Here is a 24502-nt window from a genome sequence, read left to right as displayed (position 1 = left end):
TACAGCTTGTGGGTGTGGTGGGACTCAGGTGAAATAGTCTTTTACCTATGATGGTGGATTCTCAAGATGCTGATGTGATTCCTCCACACAGTACCGAGAGAAAGTGACCCAGAGCTGGAGGAAGAAGAGGAGAAGAGGAGGAAATGGCAGCTTCTCAGGTAACCGTCCTGTCCTAGGTTGGAGTCTGTGTCTGCTTTTCCTCCTGAAATGCCATGAATTGAGAATGTCAGAATCATGAATTCTCTCCTTCTGATATTCTTGCCTGGTGAGGATGTTCTCAAGTACCTTTTCCTTGTGCACTTAGGGTAGTCAGGATCAGCTCTTAAAAAAGGCTGTCACTCTGCCCCAGAGCCTTTTCAGCATTGTCCTGTGCACAGGATCCCTGTGGAGCATGAATTGTCACGATGAATCATTACCTGTCAAGGGTTGAAACTATTCCGTTGGTGAGACATCACCATGGGAAGGCATGTCTATGACAGTTTTATGGCTCCTGTGTCACCCCTTTAAGGGAGGTAGAAATATGGTAGAGAATACTACTGTTTCAAATATATAGTATTGAATGTTTGAAGACATTAAAAACATTAAAACCATTTCTTTTGACTTGCTGCTTTCATCTTGAGTCACATAATGACCTCAGCTTTGGCACATGGCATGTGCCCTTTCCATTTCAGGGACTTCTGAGAGTCGAGGATGTGGCCATCGATTTCTCTCCATAGGAGTGGGAATGTCTGGACCTCGTCAAACGGGACCTGTACAGAGATGTGATGATAGAGATCTGTAGGCACCTGGTCTCCTTGGGTGAGGACCCCTTCCTTCCAGAATTCCTTTTCTCCCACTGGGTGTGGGATCCTGCATTTGCAGAATGTCTCCTGCCATTTTCTTGCCCATACAAGAGATTTTCAGACCCCACCATTTTAGGAGTAACTGAGAGTTGGTGGGTGCAGGTAGAAAGGCTTCATAATGAGGCATCCTCATTGTAACTGAAGTCCTCCTTGAGGAAAGCTGCCTCCTTCACTTTAGATTATTTGCAGTTCTGGAAGTTCATATGTATGAAGAGCTCTGCCGGCCTCTTAAAATCAGATTTGGACCCTTTAGTTTTGACTCAGTAGTACTTAGATGGGGAAGAGAGGAACTGCTTTTTACTTGTCACTCAGGGTCTGAAATGTGCTTTCAAAAGGCAGTATCTGGGGAAATAACTGCCTAGAATGTTTTGCCATTCCACAGTGCCATCTCTTGCACCTGAGTCCAATCCTAGATTGGATATTGGTGAATCTCTAGGAAAACGTATGTTTTTCTTTCCAATGAACAGAGTATGTTATCTCTAAGCCAGACCTGGTTCGCTTGTTGGAGCAAAAGACAGATCCCTGGGATGTGAAGGGAATGGAGACAGTAGCCATACAGCCAGGTATGTGTGCATGGTGGAAGCAGATGACCCAGGAATCTTAAAATTGGCTTTGGGAAGATGTGCTTCAATGGCACTGATTTTTGAGAAACACGGGTTTATTCTGTCTCTGTCTTAGAGCGACATCTGCTGCCAAAATCTTGTGTTCCTTAGCCCTCCATGTGTTCTCCTTCACCAGGGAGGATTCTCTCTCACATCCACATGGAGAGCCAGAATCCTGGTCTTGACCTGTGAGGACCTGACTGTCCTGGCTTTTTTTTGTTTTGTTTTGTTTTCTTTTTTGTGTTTTTGCCATTTCTAGTGCTGCTCCTGGGGCATATGGAGGTTCCCAGGCTAGGGGTCAAATCGGAGCTGTAGCAACAAGCCTACGCCAGAGCCACAGCAATGTGGCCTCTGAGCCGCACCTGCTACCTACACCACAGCTCTTGGAAACACCAGATCCTTAACCCACTGAACAAGGCCAGGGATTGAACCCGCAACCTCATGTTTCTTAGTCAGATTCATTAACCAGTGAGCCATGATGGGAACTCCCCCTGGATGTTCTTGCCTTTTTTTTTTTTTTTTTTTCATTTCTGACTCTTTTAGGGCCACACCCAGTGCACATGGAAGTTCCCAGGCTAAGGGTCGAATCAGAGCTGTAGCTGCCAGCCTACATCACATCCACAGCAATTTGGGATCCTAGCAGCATTCACGACCTACACCACAGCTCATGGCAACACTGGATCCTTAGCCCACTGAGTGTGGCTAGGGATTGAATCCATGTCCTCATGGATACTAGTCAGATTCATTTCCTCTGAGCCATGATGGGAACTCCCACCTGGCTTTTTTTCCATTACTTTTGGGTCCTAGGAGAAAGGCTGTGCACATTTCTGAGTAACTCTTTGTTAAGTTCTTTTTTCATGCTCTTTCTCTTCACCTAATCAGAAGCGAGTGAGGAGAGTCATGGAAACACTGGAATTTGATGCCAACATTCTAGGAGCAGTGGGGACAGATACTGTATGTTTTCTGCTTTTAAATGTCCAATTGCATGGAAACTTGGACCATGACCCTAGAAAGTTCAGACTAAGTAACTGTGTCAAAGCATAATGCACCTTGCTGAATGTAACCCTCAAATTTACTTCATTATATCCTTATTTTGGGAGGAACTAACATGCTACATGTTAAGTGTATTTTCCCCTTATCAGTGGTATAAGACTATGTCTAATTACTCATAGAATTCTTCACTAAATTAATGCATAGTGGAATACAGATTATACCCCACAATCATTAAAAGTCTTCATTCTTCTTTGATTCCTGAAGAACCATCCTTTTCTAAATGTGTCCTTTTTAACCTGAAGCTTCTCAGGAGTGTGTTCTGTGTTTTCACTTTTGGATGAGATTTATATCAAAATCACCCATAATAGTAGAGTTGAAGTATCAACTATAACACATTCCAAATAGCACATACTTGGTTAGACGTCAATGAGATAATTAGTCATCACACTGTATCTATGAAAATGTTTGGTTCATAAATATAAGAGTGCTTGAAGCAGAAAATATTCTTTTTTTTTTTAAATCTATATCTGGAGTGGCTCAGTGCATTAAGAACCCAACGTACAGAGTTCCCCTTGTGGCACAGGGGAAACGAATCTGACTAGTATCCATGAACTTGTGGGTTGATCCCAGGCCTCACTCTGATTTGACCCCTAACCTGGGAACTTCCATATGCCATGGGTGAGGTCCTAAAAAAAAGAAAAAGAACCCTATGGAGTGTCCCTGAGGATGCGGGTTTGTTCCCTGGTCTCAGCCAGTGGATGAAAGTTCTGGCACTGACACAAGCTGTTGTTTAGGTTGCACATGTGGCTTAAATCTATATTGCAGTGTCTTAAGCCAGCAGCTGCAGCTCTGATTCAATCCCTAGCCCAGAAACTTCCATACATTGCATATGTGTTCCAAAAAGGAAAAAAATTCTATTTCCCTCAAGGTGTCATGAATCATGGTATATTTAATTTCAAACATTTATTAGTATATGATTCTTTGCATGTGTTACAACTTTCATGTTCTTCCTACATTTATAAAGAATGTTTCATTTGTATTCTAAAGAAGGCATGACAACCTTTATATTTTTATATCTGTTACAGTGATGTATCTGTAATAAATTTCTTAAGTTTTTCTTTGTCATTTAACTCCTTTTTTTTTTTTTTTGTCTTTTTGCCATTTCTCGGGCTGCTCTCGCGGCGTATGGAGGTTCCCAGGCTAGGGGTCGAATCAGAGCTGTAGCCACCGGCCTACGCCAGATCCACAGCATCGCAGGATGTGAGCCGCGTAACTCCTTATTCATTCAAATTTTTAGTTCAGTTTTATATGGCCAAGTATAATCTATATTTTGTGAAATTCTCCTGCCTGTAACACATGCCACTGAGCAGAATATTTTCTTTTTTTTCTTTTTAAAACGTTTATTAGAATATAGTTGCTTCTACAAGGTTGTAATACTTTCTGCTGTACAACAGAGTGATTCAGGTATAAAAAAAGAACCCACATCCATTTTTTTTTAAGATTATTTTGCTTTATCCAGTACCACAGAATATTGGGTAGAGTTCCCTGTGCATGTAGCAGGTCCCCATTGGTCAGTTTTTCCATATACCCCAGTGTGTATATGCCAGTCCTAACCCCCCGATCTAGTCCCCCCTGATGTGTCCACTTTGGTAACCATAAGTGTGTTTTTAAAGTCTGTGTATCTGTTGCTGTTCTGCAAATAAGTTCATTTGTCTACTTTAAGATTCCACATGTAAGTGATATCCTGATATTTGTCTTTTGCTGTCTAACTTCACTTAGTATGGTAATCTGCAGGTCCATCCATGTTGCTTCACATGGCATCATTTCAATCTTTGTTATTGGTGAGTAATATTCCATTGTATGTATGCATCACACTCCTTTGGTAATGGACATTCAGGTTGCTTCCATATCTTGGCAATTGTAAATAGTGCTGCAAAGAATATTGGGGTGCATGTATCTTTTTGAGTTAAGGCTTTGTCTGGATAGATGTCCACAAGGTGGATTGCTAGATCATATAGTAGTTCTGTTTTTCATTTTTTGGGCAAGCTGCATACTGTTTTCCGTAGTGGTTGTAGCAATTGAAATTCCCACCAACAGTGCTGGAGGGTTTTCTTTCCTTTGCACCCTCTTCCACATTTAAACTTTGTAGTCTTTTTGATGATGGTCCTTCTGGCTGGTGTAATGTGGTACCTCATAGTAGTTTTGATTTGTATATCTCTAGTAATAGCAGTGTTGAACAGCTTTTCTTGAATTTTTTGGCCATCTGTATATCTTATTTGGAGAAATGTCTATTTAGATCCTCTCACGTTAGGGATGTTTCCAGCTTTTGCCTCTTCAGATATTTTCTCTGGTCCTTTCTCTCCCCCTTCAACTTCTATCACCCCTGTAATGGAAGTATTGGTGCATTGCCTGTTGTCCCACAGTTCTCTTAGACTATCCTCATTTCTTTTCCTTCTGCTTCCTTTATTCCGTTGCACATCAGTGATTTGCAGCGGTCTGTCTTCCACCTTCCTTATTCGTTCTGCTGCCTGCTGTATTGTGCTCTTGGTTCCTTCTCGTGAATTTTTCATTTTGGTTATCATGTAGTTCATGTCTGTTTGTTTATTCTTTAAATCTTCTATGTATTTGTGTGATATTCTTGTAATTTATCGATCTTTGCCCCCAGTTTTTTTTGGTTTCTGAGATCACGGATCATCTTTACTATTATTGCTCTGTTGTTTTTTTTTTTATGGCCATACCGATGGCATATGGAAGTTCCCAGGCTGAGGGTCCATTTGGAGCTATAGCTGGCTACCTACACCACAGCTCCTGGCAACACTAGATCCTTTACCCACTGAGCAATGCCAGGGATTGAACCCATGTCCTCATGGATACTCGTCCGATTCCTTCCTGCTGAGCCACAATGGAAATCCCTTCATTAAAGTGTTTTTAATGTAGCTTGTTTGCCTCCACTTCACTTAGCTGTTTTCTGGGTTTTTGTCTTTTCCTTGATCTGGCACGTATTTCTCTGTTACTTCATTTTGTCTAGCTTTTATTTTGTCGAGCTTTCTATGTGGTGTCTTTTTGGCAGGCGACATGGTTGTGCCTTCTCTTGCTTCTGGAGTGGGAAACGTTGTGAGTGAAGTTGATACAGGGGCTTGTGGCAGGCTTCCTGGTGGAAGGGACTGATTCTTGCCCACAGGTAGGTGGACCTGAGTCTCATTCCTCTGGGTGTGAGTAGAAAGGTGGCTGTGTCCCTGAGAGGACTTCAGGCAGCCTATTTTCTACTGGGTTCCACTCTGTTGTTGGGCCTGGGGCTTCTCAGTCTTGATGGATGGGGCCAGAGTTTTCCAAAGTGGTGGCCTCCAGGGGAGCTCACACCTGTGCTTATTCCCTGGGCCCTCCAGCTCCAATGTCCTGGCCTTAAGTGAGCCACAGCTGAGCCATTCTTTGCTAGGAGACCCTGCAAAAGCCGCAGGTAGTTCTGAAGCAGATTCTAATGGAGTCCCTGCTTTGTCCAGGGACCCAGTGCACATGAAAAACTGTGTGCCCTGCAAAAGTAGAGTCTTTGTTTTCCCTAGACCTGTGGTGCTCCTGTGCTTTCAGTGCCAAATGGTCTGGGGACTTTTATTCCAAATACAAGTTCCCTGGGCTGGGATAGGTTTGGGAACTCCTGTTGGAGAGCCTCTGCAATATAGTTATTTTCCAGTCTATGAGATGCCTCCCTTGTGGGCTCATATGGATAAACTCCCCTACTGCCATCTTGATGTTGCTTCTTCTTTGTCTTTGTGTGGAGGATGTGTTTTGTTTTTTGTAGCTCCCAGTCTGTGTTGTTGATGATTGTTCAGCAGTGATTTGTTAATTTTGGTATTTCTGTGAAAAGAGGTGAGTTCGAGGCTTTCTACTCCACCTTCTTATATCTGAATCTGTGAAACATTTCCTTTTCATAGATGCGGACTCCCTGTTCAACATGAGAATTATTTAGATGACTTACTTTTTAAGGGCATGCATATGCTGTGTTCAGCCTCCTTGACAACTAATTATCTCATTGTGGCTTCACAGTTCTTAAACAATTGCTTTCTTTTCTAGGACAGGTTTACCAAAATCAGTTCATTTTCATTTTTCTTCCTGGTATATTCAGAATGGAAATTACAATTTTCAACTCAGTAGGCTGAAGACAATATGATGTTGCGTTCAAATTGGAAAGCCCGATCTGTGTATTGCCAGTAAAACTGTGTTCTTGAATGATTACCCCTCCATTGTTCATTCTTTCTGTAATTTCTTTGTCTTTCTTGGTTAATGGTCAGGGTTGTCATTTGTCTTTATGAGCGCTTATGGAAAGAGTCTAAATCGTGCCTCCATGTGTTGAGGAATTTATATTTCTTGTGTGAGAAGAACTTTTGAATTGGACGTAATTATTGAAATATTTGATTTTGTCAATGTTAGGTATTGATGCATTTTTGATTTTTGGAAAAAGAAACAGAAAAATACCATGTTAACTATTTGAATTATACAGTTACATTTATTATTTACATTTGCATGTTTGTGCTACTGAACTGCTGAAATTTTCGTCTTGAGAAACAGAGTCAGTACTTGTGGAACAACCACCTTCTCGTTTCCCTCAATTCCATTCTCAAGGTTGCCTTTAACCCAATGGATTATTTCCTCAGATGTACCCATGTTTTACCATGTGATCTCATTTCATTTGACTCTTCTGCTTTTGGAAGTTAAGCCCGTGTCCATTGCATCACTGGCAAATATTTGCTGCCATTCCATAGGTTGTCTTCTCTTGTTTTTGAGAATACATTTTATTGAAGTATATAGGAAATTTAAAAATTCTGGTAGTTTCAGGTATATAGCAAAATGTGTCATTTATACGTATGCATGTACCTTTTCCTTTTTGGGCTCTTTGTCCATCTAAGTTATCACACAGGATTGAGTAGATTACCCTGTACTATAGAGTAGGCCATTGTTACCTATCTCTTTCATACATAGCAGTGTTTGTATGGCATACCCAGTGGCCTGATTCATCTGCATCGTGCCCATTTCCCATTTGGTCATGATAGATTTGGTTTCAGAATCATTGGGTAATTTCTTTTTCTACATTCTAGTGTATCATTTCTATACATCTCCATATATCAGCGATCTCATGTGATATTTGTCCTCTTCTGTCCGACTTCATCTAGTATGATAATTTTTATGTCCATCCATGTTGCTTCAAATGGCCTTGTATTTTATGGGTGAGTAATAATAGTCCTCTGTATGTTTGTATCACATTTTCTTTATCCATTCTTCTGTTGATGAGCATTTAATTTGCTTCCATGTCTTTCCTATTGTAAACAGTGCTGCCCTGAATATTGGAGTGCATGTATGCTTTCAAATTACAGTTTTCTCCAGATAGATGGCCAGAACGGGAATTGCTGGATCATACGGTAATTCTATATTTAGTTTTCGAAGGCACCTCCATACTATTCTCCATAGTGGTTGCACTAGCTTACATTCCCTGCAAGAGTGGAGGAGGTCTCCCTTTGTTCCACACCTATTCCAGCACTTAGTGTTTGTAGACATTTTGATGATGGCCATTCTGACTGGTATGAGGCAATAAGTCCTTGGATTTGTTAATTTTATTTTAAAATTTACTGCCATGCTTGCAACATATGGAAGTGTCTGGGCTAGATGCAGAGTGGAGCTACAGCCATGGCCTACACCACAGCTGCAGCACTAGTGCAGCACTGGATCTCAACCACATCTGGGACCTCTGGTGCAGCTTACATATCACTGGATCCCAAACGAACTTCCTGAAGCCAGGAATCAAACCAGCATCTTCAGGGAGACAATTTCGAGAATCCTTGACCCACGGAGCCACCACAGGATCTTCTCTTTTAATTTCGATTTGCATTTCTCTCATCATTAGTGGTGTTGACCATCTTTTCATTTGCTTTTTGCCCTTCTGTGTGTCTGTCTTTGGAGAACTGTTGTTTAGAATTGAGGTCCATTTTCTATTTAGGCTGTTTGGTTTTTGGTATAACCCTGTATGAGACATTTGAATATTTTGGGAAGTTCTTTGTTGTTTGTTGCATCATTGGCAAGGATTTTCTCACAGTCTGTGGGTTGTCTTCTCATTTCGTGTATGTTTTCCTTTTCTGTCCAAAGGCTTTGTAGCTGACTTAGGTCCCATTTCTGTATTTTTGTGTTTCCTTTCATTCCTCTAAGAGGTGGGTCACAAAGCTTATTGCTGCAATTTATGGCAAAGGTTTTTCTGCCTGCATTTTCCTCTAAGAGTTTTATAGAATGTGGTCTTATGTTTAGGTGTTTAATGCATTTGGAGTGTGTTTTTGTGGATGGTGTTAGCAAGTGTACTAATATCATTGTTTGTACATGTAGTTGTCCGGTGTTCCCAGCATCACTTATTGAAGGTACCATATTTTATCCATTGTATACTGTTGTCTGTCATGCCATAGATTAGTTGTGCCTAGGTGCATGGGTTTCTGATCCACTGACCTATACTTCTGTTTTGGTGCCAATACCATCCTGTTTTAATGAGTGTAGCTTTGTAGTAAAGACTGAAGCCAGGGATCCTGATTCCTCCAGCGGAATTTTCCTTTCTCTAGATGGCTTTGACTATTCAGAATGTTTTGTGTTGTCACTTACATTTTGAAACATGTTCTTCTACTTCTGAGAAAAATGCCATTGTTAATGTAATAGGGATGGGTACTGACTCTGTAGGTGGCCTTGGGTAGTATAGTCCTTTGGAAAATGTTGATTCTTCCAATCCAAAGTGTGGTAGAGCTTACAGTCAGTTTGTGTTATCCTTGTTGCCCTTCATCAGTATCTTGTAGTTTTGAGAGTAGAGATATTTTTCCTCTTTAGGTAGATATATTTCCATATATATTTTTCTGTTTGATGGGATGGCAAATGCAATTGTTTCCTTACTAGATCTCTTATCTTGCATATTAATTGCATAGGAATGGAAGCTATTTCTGGGTGTTATTTTTGTATTCTACATCTTTACCACATTTATTGATCAGCTCGTAACAGTTTTCTGGTATGTTTTGGATTTTCTATGTATCACGTCATCTGCACAGAGTGACGTATTTCCTTATTCTTTCCTAATTCAGATTCCCTTTATTTCTTTTTTCTTTCTCTGCACAGCATGACTAGGACATCCAAAACCATGTTGAATCACAGGGGTGAGACTGGACCTCCTTGTCATGTTCCCAATCTTAGTAGAAATGTTTTCATCTTTTCTTGTTTTTTAATTTTTAATTTTTATTCCCCCCCACACACTTCTTTTTTCCTACTGTACAGCATGGGGACCTAGTTATACATACATGTAGTCATAATTTTTTCTCCCATTATCATGCTGTGTTTTAAGTATCTAGACATAGTTCTCAGTGTTCATCAATTCACCATTGAGAATTATGTTAGCGTTGTGGTCGACATGTATGGCTTTTCTGATGTGGATGTAACTTCCCTGTATGCCCACGTCCTGGAGAGATTTTATCTGAACTTGGTATTGAATGTTGTCAAAAGCTTTTTCAGCATCTACTGACTTGATCACAGTTTTCATTCTTCACTTGGTTTATGTGGTTTGTATCATTCATTTATTTGCACAGACCGAAGAATCCTTGCATACCATAGATGAACCCCACTTGATCATGTTGTTTTATCTTTTAACTGTACCATTGGATTCCATCTGCCGATATTTTGTTGAGGAGTTTTACATCTCTGTTGATCTGAGATACTGGCCTGTCATTTTCTTTATTGTGGTATCTTTGTCTGGTTTTGGTATCAAGGTGATGTTGGCCTCATAGAATGAGCTTGGGAGTGTTCCTTCCTCTGCAAATTTTTGGGAAGAGTTTCAGGAGGATATGTGTTACCTCCTCTCTGAGTATTTGGCCTCTGATAGATTTGGCCTGTGAGGCCATCTGGTCCTAGCCTTTTTGTTGTTGTTGTTGTTGTTACAATTTTTGTAATCACAGTACTTGTCATTTCAGTGTCAGAACTCATGATTGGTCAGTACATCTTTTCTGTTTTCTTCCTGGTTCAGTCTTAGATGCCTGTGGCTTTCTAAGTAAGTGGCTGTCCATTTTCTTCTAGGTTGTCCATTTTATTGGCATATAGTGACCTGTAGTAATCTCTTAGGGTTATTTGTATTTCTGTGATGGCCTTCATAAATTCTTCCTTTTTATTTCTGATTTTACTGATTTGAACCCTCTCCCTTTTTTTCTTGAAGAATGTGGCTAAAAGTTTATCAAATTTTTTTTATCTTTTCAAAAAATCACCTTTTAGTTTCATTTATTGCTTTGGTTTTCTTTCTCTCCTTGATTTCTGCTCTGATCTTTCTGATTGCTTTCCTTCACTAACTTTGGGGTTTGGGGGTTCTTCTTTCCCTAGTAGCCTGAAGTGTATGATGAGGTTGTAAAATTGGGGTTTTTCTTCTTTCTTGAGGTAGGGTTGTGTTGCTTTAATCTTCACTCCCAGAACTGCTTTTGCTATGTCCCATAGCTTTTGGATGGTGGTGTCTTCATTGCCATTTGTGTCCAGGTATTTTTTGTTTCTTCAGTGATCCATTGTTCAGCCTCCACATGTTTCAGTTGTGTTACATTTTGTTTGTTTGTTTGCTTGTTGCAGTCTTTCTCTTGTAGTTGATTTCTAGTCTCATCACGTAGTGGTGAAATAAAATGCTTGATATGATTTCCATTTTCTGGAATTTCCTGAGGCTTTACTTGTAGCCCAAGGTATGAATTCTCCTGGACATTTTTTTCTGGGCACCTGAGAAGAAAGTGTATTCATGTGCTTTCAGATGAAACGTTCTATATGTGTAAAGTAAGACCATATTGTGTATGGTATCATGTAATGCATGTGTTTCTTGACTTTTCTGTCTGGATGATCTGTCCATTGCTGAAAGAGGGGCACTGAAGTCCCCCACGATTGTGTTATTTTTGATTTCTCATTTTATGAATGTGAACATTTACCTTATATATTGCAGTGCCTCTGTGTTGGTTGCATATATAGATTTGTCCCTTGATCATTGGGTAGTGTCCTTCTAGTCCCCCGTAATATTCTTAATTTTTAAGTCCTTTTTGCTCCTCCTGCTTTCTTTTGGTTTTCCTTTGCATAGAATGTCTTCTTTCATTCCCTCATTTTCAGTCAGCATGTATCCCTAATTCGGAAGTTGGTCTCTTGTGATAGCACATAGATGGGACTGGTTTTGTATCCATTCAGCCAGTCTATATCTTTTGGTTGGAACATTTCATCCATTTGCATTCAGGAGAATATTGATGTGTATATACTTACTGCCATTTTATAGACTATTTTGGATTTTTTTTTATTGGTCCCTTTTTCTTCTTCTATCTTTCTCTTGTGATTTGCTGACTTTTTAGTATTGTATTTGAATTGCTTTTTCTTATGAGTGTGTCTATTGTATGTTTTTGTTCTTCCAGTTTTTTTTTCTTTTTTTTTTTCTTATTCCATTTTAGGGCCGCACTGGCAGCATGTGGAGGTTCCCAGGCCAGGGGTCCAATCCATCAAATGTGCCAGGCCTCGCTGGTGGGCCCAGGCTTTTTCCTGATCACTCAATTATGGTGCATTCTACCCTAGCTGTCTCAGTTTGTCTCCTCACAACCAACCCCAGTCCTTTCTCTGGATTTGACCTTGGCAGCCTGAGTCTCAGCACCCTTCTCTGGCTCACCTCAGAAGCTCAGCATATCTGGCTGTGGTGTGCTGGGCAGGAGTACCAAGAGTCCCTGCACATCTTTCTCCAGTTTGCCCTCTGTAAACAGTTGCTACAATCTCCTGAGACTCCAAATTCCTTCTCTGTCCCAGGTGGTCTCTTCCAGTGAGGGGCCTTGCCTGTGTGCAGAAACCTTTCATCTTTCACAGCTCTCCCCAGTGGGGGTGCTACCCCATCCTGAGTCTTTTCTGTGTCTCTCTCTTTCTTTTTTCATAGCCAGGTCTGTGGAGATTTTCTTTCCTATTTGGAAATTGGAGATCTTCTGACAGCATTCAGTAGATGTTCTCTGATCACTGTGGAGATCATTGTGGATGTATTTTTGATCCATTTGCCAGAGAAAGTGTGTTCCATGTCCTGCTTCTCCACCATCTTGTCCCAACCTCCAGCTTTCCAGGTTTGAATCAGGCAGCTCATTTTAATTTTTCCTCATATGTAGGCAGTCACTTCCTATGTATCACAACCTCCTTTATCAAGATGGAATTTCTTAGCACCTCTGCTGTGTGCCATCCACTTTCTCCTCTTCAGAAGTAGAACAGCCCTGCATTCTCCTTCCACAGAAATGGTGATTTGTTGTCACTATGCAACCTAGTCTTATTTTGTTTGTTTGTTTTTTTGTTTTGTCTTTTTGCCATTTATTGGGCCACTCCAGTGGCATATGGAGGTTCCCAGGCTAGGGGTCAAATCGGAGCTGTAGCTGCCAGCCTAAGCCAGAGCCACAGCAACTCAGGATCCAAGCCACGTCTGCAACCTACACCAGAGCTCATGGCAATTCTTGATCCAAACCCACTGAGCACAGCCAGGGATGGAACGTTCAACCTCATGGTTCCCAGTTGGATTCATTAACCACTGAGCCATGATGGGAACTCCGCAACCAAGTCCTTTATACTGTTTTCAAATCATTGTTTAAAATGTCATGTTGAGCTTGTACATTTCCCTACTGACCTCAATGATGATGTGTAATGTTATAAGATATGGCAAAAATTCAATGTTATCAACATTTATCAAAGAGATACCCTTCCCCTCCTCTGCTTCCCCAAGAGAAGACTAGCAATGTTTATCCTTTTTTGAAATGGTTTGCTTTGCTCCGCAAAGGCTTGTAAGTTTGATTAGGTCTCGTTTTTGCTGTTGCTGTTTTTATTTCTCTTTCCTTGGAAGTATGACATAAGAAAACATTGTATGTTGCAACGTTGCCAAATTCATTGGTGAGTTCTGACAGTTTTCTGGTCGTGTCTTTAGGATTTTCTAGGTATAGTTTGTCATCTGGAAACCATGCTAGTTTCACTTCTTTTTCAATTTGGATTCCTTATATTTCCTTTTCTTCTCTGATTGCTATTGTAGGACATCCCAAAACGATGTTGAACAGTAGTAGTGAAAGTGGACAACCTTGTCTTCTTCCTGATCTTAGTGGAAAGGCTTTCAGTATTCCACCATTGAGAGTGATGTTCGCCTTGGCTTTGTCATATGCGTCTTTTATTATGGTGCATTAGGATCCTTATATGCCCACTTCGTGGAGCATTTTTCTCAGAAATGAGTGTTGGATATTGTCAAAAGCTTTTTTCTGCATGTGTTGAGAGGCTCATACAGTGTTCATTTTTCAGTTTGTTGATGTGGTGTGTCATACTGATTTGTGGCTATTGAAGACTCCTTGATATATCACACTCAGTCATGCTGTATAATCCTTGAAATGTATGTGGATGTAGTGTGCCATTATTTTGTTGAGGATTTTTGCATCTGTGGATATCAGTGATAGTGAATTGTAATTGTCTTTTGTGTGGTACATTGTTCTGGTTTGGGTATCAGGGTGATGGTGGCCTTATAGAATGACCTTGGGATTGTTCCTTCCTCTGCTCTTTTTTGGGAAGAGTTTCAGAAGAGTAGGTATTATCGCTTCTCTGAATATTTGATGGAATTTCCTGTGTAGCCATCAAGTTCTGAGTTTTGTTTTTTCAATGTTTTTGATCACATTTTCAGTTTTAGGGCTTGTGGTTGGTCTGTTCATCTTTTCTATTTCTTCCTGGTTCAGTCTTGGTCAGTTGTATCTTTGTACAACTTTGTAAAACTTGTCCCTTTGTTCATTTTATGTGCATGTCCTTGCTCATAGGAGTCACTTATCATTCTATTTATTCCTGTTGTGTGAGTAGAAACTTCTTTTACATTACTAATTTTATTGCTTTGAACCCTCTCTCATTTCTTGATGAACCTGGCTAAAGGTTTATCAATTTTGTTGATCCTCTCAAAGAACCACCTTTGGTTTCATCGATCTCTGTTGTTTTCTTTGTCTCAGTTTCCTTAATTCCTCTGTAATCTTTTTTTTTTTTTCTTCTTTAGGGCCACATCCCTGGTATATGGAGGATCCCATGTTAGGGGTCGAATCAGAGCTGTTGCTGCCGCCCTTCACCACAGCCAGAACAACCCCAGATCCGAGCTGCATATGTGACTTGCACCACTGCTCATGGCAACATTGGATCTTTAACCCACTGATCGAGGCCAGGGATCCAACCTGCAACCTCATGGTTCTTACTTGGATTTGTTTCTGCTTCACCACACTGGGAACTCCTCTCCTCTCATCTTTGTGATTTCATTCCTTCTAATAATTTTGGCCTTTGTTGTCCCCTCTCTAGTTGTTTTAGGTGTAAAGTTAGGTTGTATATGTGCTTTTTCTTTATTCCCGAGATAATACTGTATTGCTGTAAACTTCCCTTTAAGCACTGCTTTTGCAGTATCTCAATACATTTTGGATTCTTGTATCATCATTATCATTTGTCTTTTAAGTATCTATTGATTTTCCTTAGCAGTTCCTTGGGTGTTCAGTCATAGAAATGGACTGCATTTTAATGTATTAACAATGAAATATGAGAAGGAGAAGGTAGGGAAACCATCCTGTGTACCATTGCACCAAAAAGCATAAAATACCTAGGAAGAAGCTTAACTAAAGCGACAAAAGACCTATACTCTGAAAACTATAAGATACTAATGAAAGAACTCCGAGATGACACAAAGAGATGGGAAGATGACACCATGCTCTTGGATTGGAAGCATCAATAGGATCAAAATGATGATACTACCCAAGGCAATCTGCAGATTCAGTGCAATCCTTATGAAATTACCAGGGACATTCTTCAGAGAATCAGAACAAAATATTTAAGAACATGTATGAAAACACAAAAGACCTCGAATTGCCAAAAGCACTGTTGAAAAAGACAAAAAAAGAAATGGATGAATCAAGTGCCCAGACTTCTGAGTATACTACAAGGCTGCAGTTATCAAAACTGTATCATATTGGCACCAAACCAGAGAGAGAGATCAATGGAATGGGATAGAGAGCCTAGAAATAAACCCAAGCACCTATGGTCAACTAATCTATGACAAAGGAGGCTAGAACAGAAAGTGGAATAAAGATTGTCCATTCAATAAGTGGTGCTGTGACAACTGGACACCTACATGGAAGAGATTAAAATGAGAGTACTAAAACCATATACAAAAATAACTGCAATGTATGAAAGGCCTAAATGTAAGGCCAGGTGCTATAAAAGTCCTAGAGGAAAAGAGGCAGAGCACTCTTTGCCCTTTGACCTAAATCACAGCAACGTCTTGTCTGCTTCATCTCCTGGAATAAGGTCAATAAAAACAAAAATAAATGAGTAGGACCTAAGTAAACTCAAAGGCTTTTGCACAGCAAAGGAAACCATTTACAAAAGTGGGAAGACAACCCCAGAGTATGGGATATGATCTTTGCAAATGAGGCAAGAGATGAGGGCTTACACTCCAAAATAGACAAACAGTGCATAAGCTCAACAACAATAAAACAAACAACTGCATTGAAAAATGGACCTGAATAGACATTTCTGGGAGTTCCCATCATGGCAGAGTTAACAAATCCAACTGGGAACCATGAGGTTGCAGGTTTGATCACTGGCCTCACTCAGTGGGTTAAGGATTCGGCGTTGCCAAGAGCTGCGGTGTAGGTTGCAGATGCGGCTCAGAACCCACATTGCTGTGGCTCTGGCGTAGGCTGGTGGCTACCGCTCTGATTAGACCCCTAGCCTGCGAACCTCCATATGCCATGGAAGCTGCCCTAGAAATGCCAAAAAGACCAAAACAAAAAAAATAGACATCCTGCAGTGAAAACATGGTTAGCCATTAGGCCTATGAAAAAATGTTCAACATCACTGGTTAGTAGAGAAATGCAAATCAAAGCCACAATGAGGTGCCACCTCCAATCAGTCAGAATGGCCATCCTTAACAAGCTTACAAATAGCAAATGCTGGAGATGTTGTAGAGAAAATGAAACCCTCCTTCAGTGTTGGTGGGAATGTACATTGCTACAACCACTATGGAAAACAGTGCAGAGTTGCTCAGAAAACTGTATGTAGAACAACCATATGATACAGACATTTCACTCCTGAGCATATATCCAGACAAAACTGTCATTGAAAAAGATATATCCACCTCTGTGTTCACTGCAGCACTATTCACAATATTTTAAGACATGGAAACACCCACATCTGCGATCTACACCACAGCTCATGGCAACACTGGATCAATAACCCAACGAGCAAGGCCAGGAATCGAACCTGCATCTTCATGGATGCTGGTCGGGTTTGCTAACTGCTGAGCCATGACGGGAACTCTGTATTTCAGTTTTTTGATATTTAATTGTTAGTGTAGAGAAATGCACCTGAAGTCCGTGTATTATTTTTGTCTCCTGCTGCCTTGCTGAATTCATTTATCTGTTCTAGTAGAGTTTGTGCCATCTTCTGAGTTTCCTCTGTCGAATGTCATGTCATCTCCTTATAGTGAGAGTTTTCCATGTTCCTATCCAAGGTTGATACCTTCCTTTGTCTTGTCTGATTGCTGTGGCTAGGAATTCCGATGTTATGTTGAGGAGAATTGGAGATTGGAGATCCTTGCCTGGTACCCTATTAGGCGGGAAGGCTTTCAGTCTTTCACTGTTGAGTATTGTATTGGCTGTGAGTTTGTCCTAGATAAGTTTTATCATGTTCTGCTCCTCTATACCGACCATGGTAAAGGATTTTCTCCTGGATGGTTGTTGAAGTTTGTCAAGTGCTTATTCTGCGTCTATTTTGATGGCCATGTGGTTTTTGTCTTTTACTTTGTGGTGTATCCCATTCATTGATTTGTGTATGTTACACCATCCTTGTGAAGTGGAGATGAGTCCCTCTTGGTTGTGGTATGTGATCTTTTTACATGCCATTGGATTCTGTTTCCTCATATGTTGTGGAGGATTTTTGCATCTATCCATCAAAGAAACTGACCTGTAATTTTGTTTTTCTGTGGTATCCTAGTCTGGTTTTGGTATCAACGTGATGGTGAACCTCCATATGCCATAGGAGTTTATTGACTGTCTTGGGAGGTGTTCCCTCCTCATCAGTTTTTTGGCAGCATATGAGAAAAAATCATGCAAATTCTTCTCTACATGTTTGGTAGAATTCTTCTGTGAAGGCATCTGGTTCTGGACTATTGTTTGTCACTGCAGCTGCCAGCCTATACCATAGCCATAGCCACGCCTGATCCAAACTGCATATGCCTCCTAGACCATGGCTTCTGGCATTGTCAGATCCTTATCGCATTGACTGAGGCCAGTCATGAAACCCACATCCTCGTGGACACTCTATCAGGTTCTTAACCCACTGATCCACCATGGGAACTCCTATTTTGTGTTTCTGTTTTAGTTATTTCCTCTCTGATCTTTATTATGTGCTCCATTGACTTTTGGTTTTGTTTGTTTTTCTAATTGATGGAGGTGGTAGATTAGCTTGCTTATTTCATAGTTGCACTGTTTTTTGAGCAAGGCCTCTATTGCTCTGAACTTCCCTTTAAGATGAATCTACTGCTTTAGTTGACTGAGCTTTCACTTTCATATCCAAGAAATTATTGCCCAGTCAAATTCCATTAACTTTTATGTTTTCTTCTGTGATATTTATAATGGTCTCTCTCTATACGGCTTCAGTCCTATTTGAGTTACAGTTGTGGGTTGTGCTAGGCAGGGGTCTGCCTTCCTTGTTTCACTTGTGAACATCCATCTTTCCCAACACCATTTGTTTTGAGACAATGCATTTCCCATTGTGTGGTATATGTCCCTTTGGGGAAGATTATTTGCCTATAAACATAAGGGCTTTTATGGCTGCTCTCCATGCTGTTGCACTCTCCTTTTTCTGTCTGCATGTTGTACTCTATTGACAACTGTGATTACTGTGTCTTTGATTACTGTGCCTTTGCAGTAGATGTTAAAATCAGGGAGTGTCATGCCTCCAATGCTCCACTTTCCTTACCTGGATGTTCAGGATTTTTATTGTTTTTTGATGTTGCAGATACATTTTAGAAGGAGCTTTTATATTTTCGTCAAAATTGTTGTTTGGATTTTGAAAGAGTTTCCTTTGACTCTGTTGATCAACTTGGGTAGCGTTGATAACAATGTTAATATTCTCATTCAGGAACATGGAATATGTGGTGGTCATTTTTAAAAAGTCTTCTGTAGTGTTTTTCAGCAATATTTTATGATTTTCATCATAAAAATATTCCACTACCTTTATTAAGTAAATGCTATTTTATACTCTTGGATACAAATGCAGAAGAAAATAATTTTAATAATGTTTTTTGATTACTTCCTGTTAGTAGTATATACAGGTTTTTCTTTTATTCTGCATTTTCTACTAGTTTTTGGTTTTTTTCTTTTTTTTTTTTTTTTTTTTGCCATTTCTTGGGCTGTTCCCATGGCATATGGAGATTTCCAGGCTAGGGGTCGAATTGGAGTTGTAGCTGCCGTCCTATACCAGAGCCACAGCAACGTGGGATATGAGCTTAGTCTGCAACCTACACTACAGCTCTCGTCAATGGCGGATTCTGAACCCACTGATTGAAGCCAGGCATCGAACCCGCAACCTCATGGTTACTAGTTGGATTCGTTAACCCCTGTGCCACGATGGGAAGTCCTACTTGTTTTCTTATAATCTGTTTATTTTTTTTTTTCCCTATTCTATGGCTGTTCCCATGGCATATGTATGTTCCCAGGATAGGGGTCTAATCAGAGCTGTAGCTGCCAGCCTACACCACAGCCACAGCAATGCAGGATCCAAGCTGCATCTGCAACCTACACCACAGCTCACAGCAAGACAGGATCCTTAACCCACTGATCGAGGCCAGGGATCAAACCCGCAATCTCATGGTTCCTAGTCAGATTCATTACCCACTGAGCCACGATGGGAACTCCATGTTTAATTTTTTTAATGTGAATATCCTTATCATATGTGAATAGAGATCATTACTCCACATTTCCTGGTTTAGATAGCTTTTTATTTCTTTGCCTGCTCATCTTGGTTTGAAAAAAATCAAGTACTAATTTTAATCAAAACTATGTGTGTGTTCATTCTTAAAATTTTCATATACAGAGACATTGTCTCCCACTATTGATCATGATGATAACTCTGTTTTTCTTGAATTATCTTTATTACATTTCTGTATTACTGTCGCTCCCTGATTTCAGAACAACAATCATCAAAGGGTACTTAATATTTCTATGTGTCTGTTTCATTAGATATTATTCTGTAGTATGATCTTAACTCTGTGTATGTGCACTTAATTTCTTAAATTACTAATCAACCCCCTGGATTTCATATATAATTCTGAATTATTTTTGTTGTGTAATACTTGTAATGAGGGTTTGGAGTTCTCATTTCTAGTATTTTGCTCAGGACTCTTGAAGCAGTATTTATTAAAATATTGGCTTCTAATTTCATGTTTTTTTCCTTTGGTTAAATTTTCATTTCTAGTGTCTTTGCTTACTTTTCATATTGCTGAATATTGGCCTCATAAACAGTCTTTGGATAATTTTACTCCTACTCAAACTTTGGATATATTTGTGGAGAATTCATAGTTGTCGTTTTCGTTTTTTCCTGAGTTGGAATTATCCCGTTGAGGTATCGAATCCAGACATGTTCTCTTTTGGGGATTCTTTGCAATTAATATTTTAGTCTACTTAATAGTTTTAGGTTTGTTGTGATGATTTATTCCTTCATGCTGAAATCTAAATAGGTTGTATCTCCCTGGAAAGTCATACCTTTTGTGAAGTGTCCAATTTGTTGGTATACGCATATTCATAGTATCATCCTACACACACCTTTATTTCTGTGGTGTCACTTTATAGGATCTCTGCTTTCACTTCTGATTTTAGTTGATGCTTCTCTGTTTTATTTTTTAAATCTAGCTAAGCGATTGTCTGCTGTACATGAAATTGTTAAGTGTGTTCACAGAAAATGGTAATTTTGGATAATTTGTTATTTGTTATCTTTCAGCCCTGTCTTCTCATGACACCCAGGGTTTGATGCCACCAAACCCAGGCATGGAACTTTTCTTACAGACAGCGCTGCTGGGAGAATTTGAAAGCTCTCCTGTTGGTACTTTTGATTTAGTTAGAGGCAGTGAAGGTAAGGGGGCATGTGAAGGGCAGGAAGGTTATTATGATGCACATGCTCCTCATGGGACTTTTGTCCATATGGAAAATGTTACTGCTAAAAGAGATCAAGGATCTAAATCAAACTGTGAAAAACTCCACTTTAAGTCAGTACCTTTGGCAGAAAAATATATTTTTGAGAGCAAAGGTCCACGTTATTTATTGAAACATAGATCTTCTCTGAAAAGAAATTTGGAAAATCAGGATCATCCTATAGACTGTAGTACAAAAGATGATGCAAAACATGAAGGTATGCTTGGACGAAACATTCATTCAAACATTTATGAACACCAGAAGTTTAAAAATGGAGGGCAACCCCCCCAAAGTGATCAAATCGGGAGATCTAATAGCAAGGGTTCATCAGTCTTCAAGCAACAAACATTTCCTCATTGTTCTGACATCCCTAATGTTCACACTAAAGGGGGGGTCTTGATCCAACCATCATCAATCAATGGGTGTGATAATATAGTTAATATAGACCAACATGCCATGTGTACTAAAGTGAGCAAGGCCTTCAGTAAGAGCTGTGTATTCAGTGATTATAAGAGTATACACACTGGAACAATAAGTGATGTCTGCATTGAATCTCAGACTAACTTTGACCCAGACTCAAATCTCATGAAATGTCAGGGATCTCAATTTTCAGAGAACCAGTCAATAGGAAATCAACATAGGAATGTCATTTCTCAAAGCTCAGATCTCACAACATTTCAGAGAATTTGTATTCGAGAGAAAGCTTGCCATTTTCGTGAGTGCAGCCAAGTTTTTAGCCAGGCTTCAAGACTTACTCAACATCAGCATCATCCTACCAGGAAGGAAGGCTGCAAGTGTGAAGAACATGAGAAGGTCTGTAATCAGTCGTTAAATCTGCGAAGAGATACGAAAAAACAAACTGGAGGGAAACCTGACAAATGTGAAGAATCTACATCGTATTCAGCTTTTACTAGACATCATCTAATTCATACTACAAAGAAGCCTCACAAATGCACAGAATGTGGCAAAGCCTTTAGATGGCGTTCATGTCTTTCTGAGCATCAGAGAATTCATACTGGAGAGAAGCCTTACAAATGTACAGAGTGTGGCAAAGCCTTTAGATGCCGTTCATATCTCTCTGAGCATCAGAGAATTCATACTGCAGAGAAGACGTACAAATGTACAGAATGTGGCAAAGCCTTTCATTGGCATTCATCACTTACTAAGCATAAGAGGTCTCATAATAGAGAGAAGCCTTACAAATGTACAGAATGTGGCAAAGGATTTAATCAGCATTCTCGTCTTACTGAGCATCTGAGGTCTCATACTGGAGAGAGGCCTTACAAATGTACAGAATGTGGCAAAGGCTTTACTCGGAATTCAATTCTTACTGAGCATCTGAGGTCTCATAATGGAGAGAGGCCTTACAAATGTACAGAATGTGGCAAAGGCTTTACTCAGCATTCATCTCTTACTCAACATCTGAGGTCTCATACTGGAGAGAAGCCTCACAAATGTACAGAATGTGGCAAAGGCTTTAATCGGCATTCTCGTCTTACTAAGCATCTGAGATTTCATACTGGAGCAAAGCCTTTCAAATGTACGGAATGTAGCAAAGCCTTTAATAGGCAATCTCATCTTACTGAGCACCTGAGATCTCATACTGGAGAGAAGCGTCACAAATGTACAGATTGTGGCAAAACTTTTCGTTATCGTTCTCGTCTTACCCATCATCAGAGCTCTCATACTGGAGAGAAGCCTCACAAGTGTACAGAATGTGGCAAAGGCTTTAATCAGCATTCATCTCTTACTCTACATCTGAGTTCTCATACTGGAGAGAAGCCACACAAATGTACAGAATGTGGCAAAGCCTTTACTTGGCATTCATCTCTTACTCGGCATTTGAATTGCCATGCTAAAGAGAAGCCTTACGAATGTACAGAATGTGGCAAGGCCTTTCATCAGCAATATCATCTTACTCAGCATTTGAGATCTCATACTGGAGAGAAGCCGTACAAATGTACAGAATGTGGCAAAGCCTTTCATTGGTGTTCTTACCTTACTGAACATCTGAGATCACATACTGGAGAGAAGCCGTACAAATGTACAGAATGTGGCAAAGCCTTTCGTTGGCATTCATCTCTTACTCAACATCTGAGATTTCATACTGGAGAGAGTCTGTACAAATGTACAGAATGTGGCAAAGCCTTTCATTGGCATTCATCTCTTACTCAACATCTGAAATCTCATACTGGAGCAAATCTTCACAAATGTACAGAATGTGGCAAAGCCTTCAATTGTCATTCTCGTCTTACTCAGCATCTGCATTCTCATTCTGGAGAGAAACCTTACACGTGTGCAGAATGTGGCAAAGGCTTTAACCGGAATTCATCTCTTACTGAGCATCTGAGATCTCATACTGGAGAGAGACCGTACAAATGTGCAGAATGTGGCAAAGGCTTTACTCGGCATTCAGTTCTTACTAAACACCTGAGGTCTCATACTGGAGAGAGGCCTTACACATGTACAGAATGTGGCAAAGGCTTTAATCAGCATTCTCATCTTACTAATCATCTGAGATCTCATACTGGAGAGAAGCCTTACAAATGTACAGAATGTGGCAAAGGCTTTAACCAGAATTCATCTCTTACTGTGCATGTGATGTCTCATACTGGAGAGAGGCCTTACAAATGTGCAGAATGTGGCAAAGGCTTTACTCGGCATTCATCTCTTACTCAACATCTGAGAACTCATACTGGAGCGAAGCCTTTCAAATGTACAGAATGTGGCCAAGCCTTTCGTTGGCATTTATCTCTTAGTCGGCATCAGAGATCTCATTCTGGAGAGAAGTCATAAAAATGTACAGAATGTGACAAAGCCTTTATCAGCAGTCAGGTTTTTATCAGCATTGGTGACCTCACACTGGAGAGAAGTCTTACAAGATGTACAAACTGTGACAAAACTTTTAAGTGTCATGCAAGCTTGACTCAACATCAGGGAATTCATACTGGGTAAAAACCATACAAATGTAATCAATGTGGCCAAGCCTTTACATTTTGCCTTTTTTTTTTTTTTTTTTTTTTTTTTTATGGGCCTCACCTGTGACATGAGCTTCCCAGGCTAGGGGTCTAATCAGAGCTGTATCCACCAGCCTACACCTCAGCCACAGCAATGCAGGATCCGAACCAAGTCTGCAACCTACAACACAGCTCACAGCAACACCAGATACTTAACCCATTGAGCGAGGTCAGGGATCAAATGTGTAACCTCATGCTTCCTTGTCAGGTTCGTTGACCACTGAGCCATAATGGGAACTCCTGGCCAAGCCTTTACCTATCAATTGTATCTCATTCAACATCAGAGAGTTCATAGAACAAGGAAGCCTCACAAATATAAAAAATGCGACAGATGCTATAAAGAACATTTAGTGCTTTCTAGACATCAGGAAATACATACTAGGGAAGAACTTCAGAGATGTGGAGAATGTGACAAAGCCCTTCATCAGAGTTTTCACCTGTCTTAACATCAGAAAATGTACAATGGGGGGAAATCTTCCCAGTGTAATATGTGATGAAGGATGTTTCTACCAAATACACACTTTAGAGAACACCAGAGAGTTCTTACAGGAAGGAAACATTAATGATGTGAAAATTATAGGGGAGTGTTTGTTGAAAATCAACTCTTAATTCCATAAAGGGAATGCATAGGAGAATGAATTCAGTCAATAACTCTTTGGAAATTGCTCTAACTCAGAACTTAAACAAATAAGCCACATGGAGTTCCCATCGTGGCTCAGTGGTTAATGAATCTGACTAGGAACCATGAGGTTGCGGGTTCGATCCCTGGCGTTGCTCAGTGGGTTAATGTTCCGGCATTGCTGTGAGCTGTGGTGTAGGTTGCAGACATG

The 24502-nt window shown here is 40.1% G+C and overlaps 1 protein-coding gene across 2 annotated transcripts; it reads left to right on the top strand.

Annotated features, from left to right (window-relative positions):
- The first annotated feature begins 747 nt into the window (after positions 1 to 747).
- LOC125137663 (zinc finger protein 665-like) lies at positions 748 to 23668 on the top strand. 2 transcript variants are annotated; one of them, XM_047798582.1, is made up of 3 exons: positions 748 to 798; positions 1331 to 1405; positions 20465 to 23668. In XM_047798582.1, the coding sequence occupies exons 1-3, from the start codon at positions 765 to 767 to the stop codon at positions 23449 to 23451; spliced, it is 3096 nt and encodes a 1031-aa protein (XP_047654538.1). In that variant the 5' UTR covers positions 748 to 764; the 3' UTR covers positions 23452 to 23668. The 2 variants fall into 2 exon arrangements, with proteins under 2 accessions (XP_047654538.1, XP_047654536.1); XM_047798580.1 differs by having other exon boundaries at positions 1310 to 1405.
- The last annotated feature ends 834 nt before the right edge of the window (positions 23669 to 24502 follow it).

This window comes from Phacochoerus africanus, chromosome 10, assembly GCF_016906955.1.
Source record: "Phacochoerus africanus isolate WHEZ1 chromosome 10, ROS_Pafr_v1, whole genome shotgun sequence".
Classification (NCBI taxonomy): Eukaryota; Metazoa; Chordata; class Mammalia; order Artiodactyla; family Suidae; genus Phacochoerus; species Phacochoerus africanus.
This window is presented reverse-complemented; position numbering and strand designations above follow the sequence as displayed.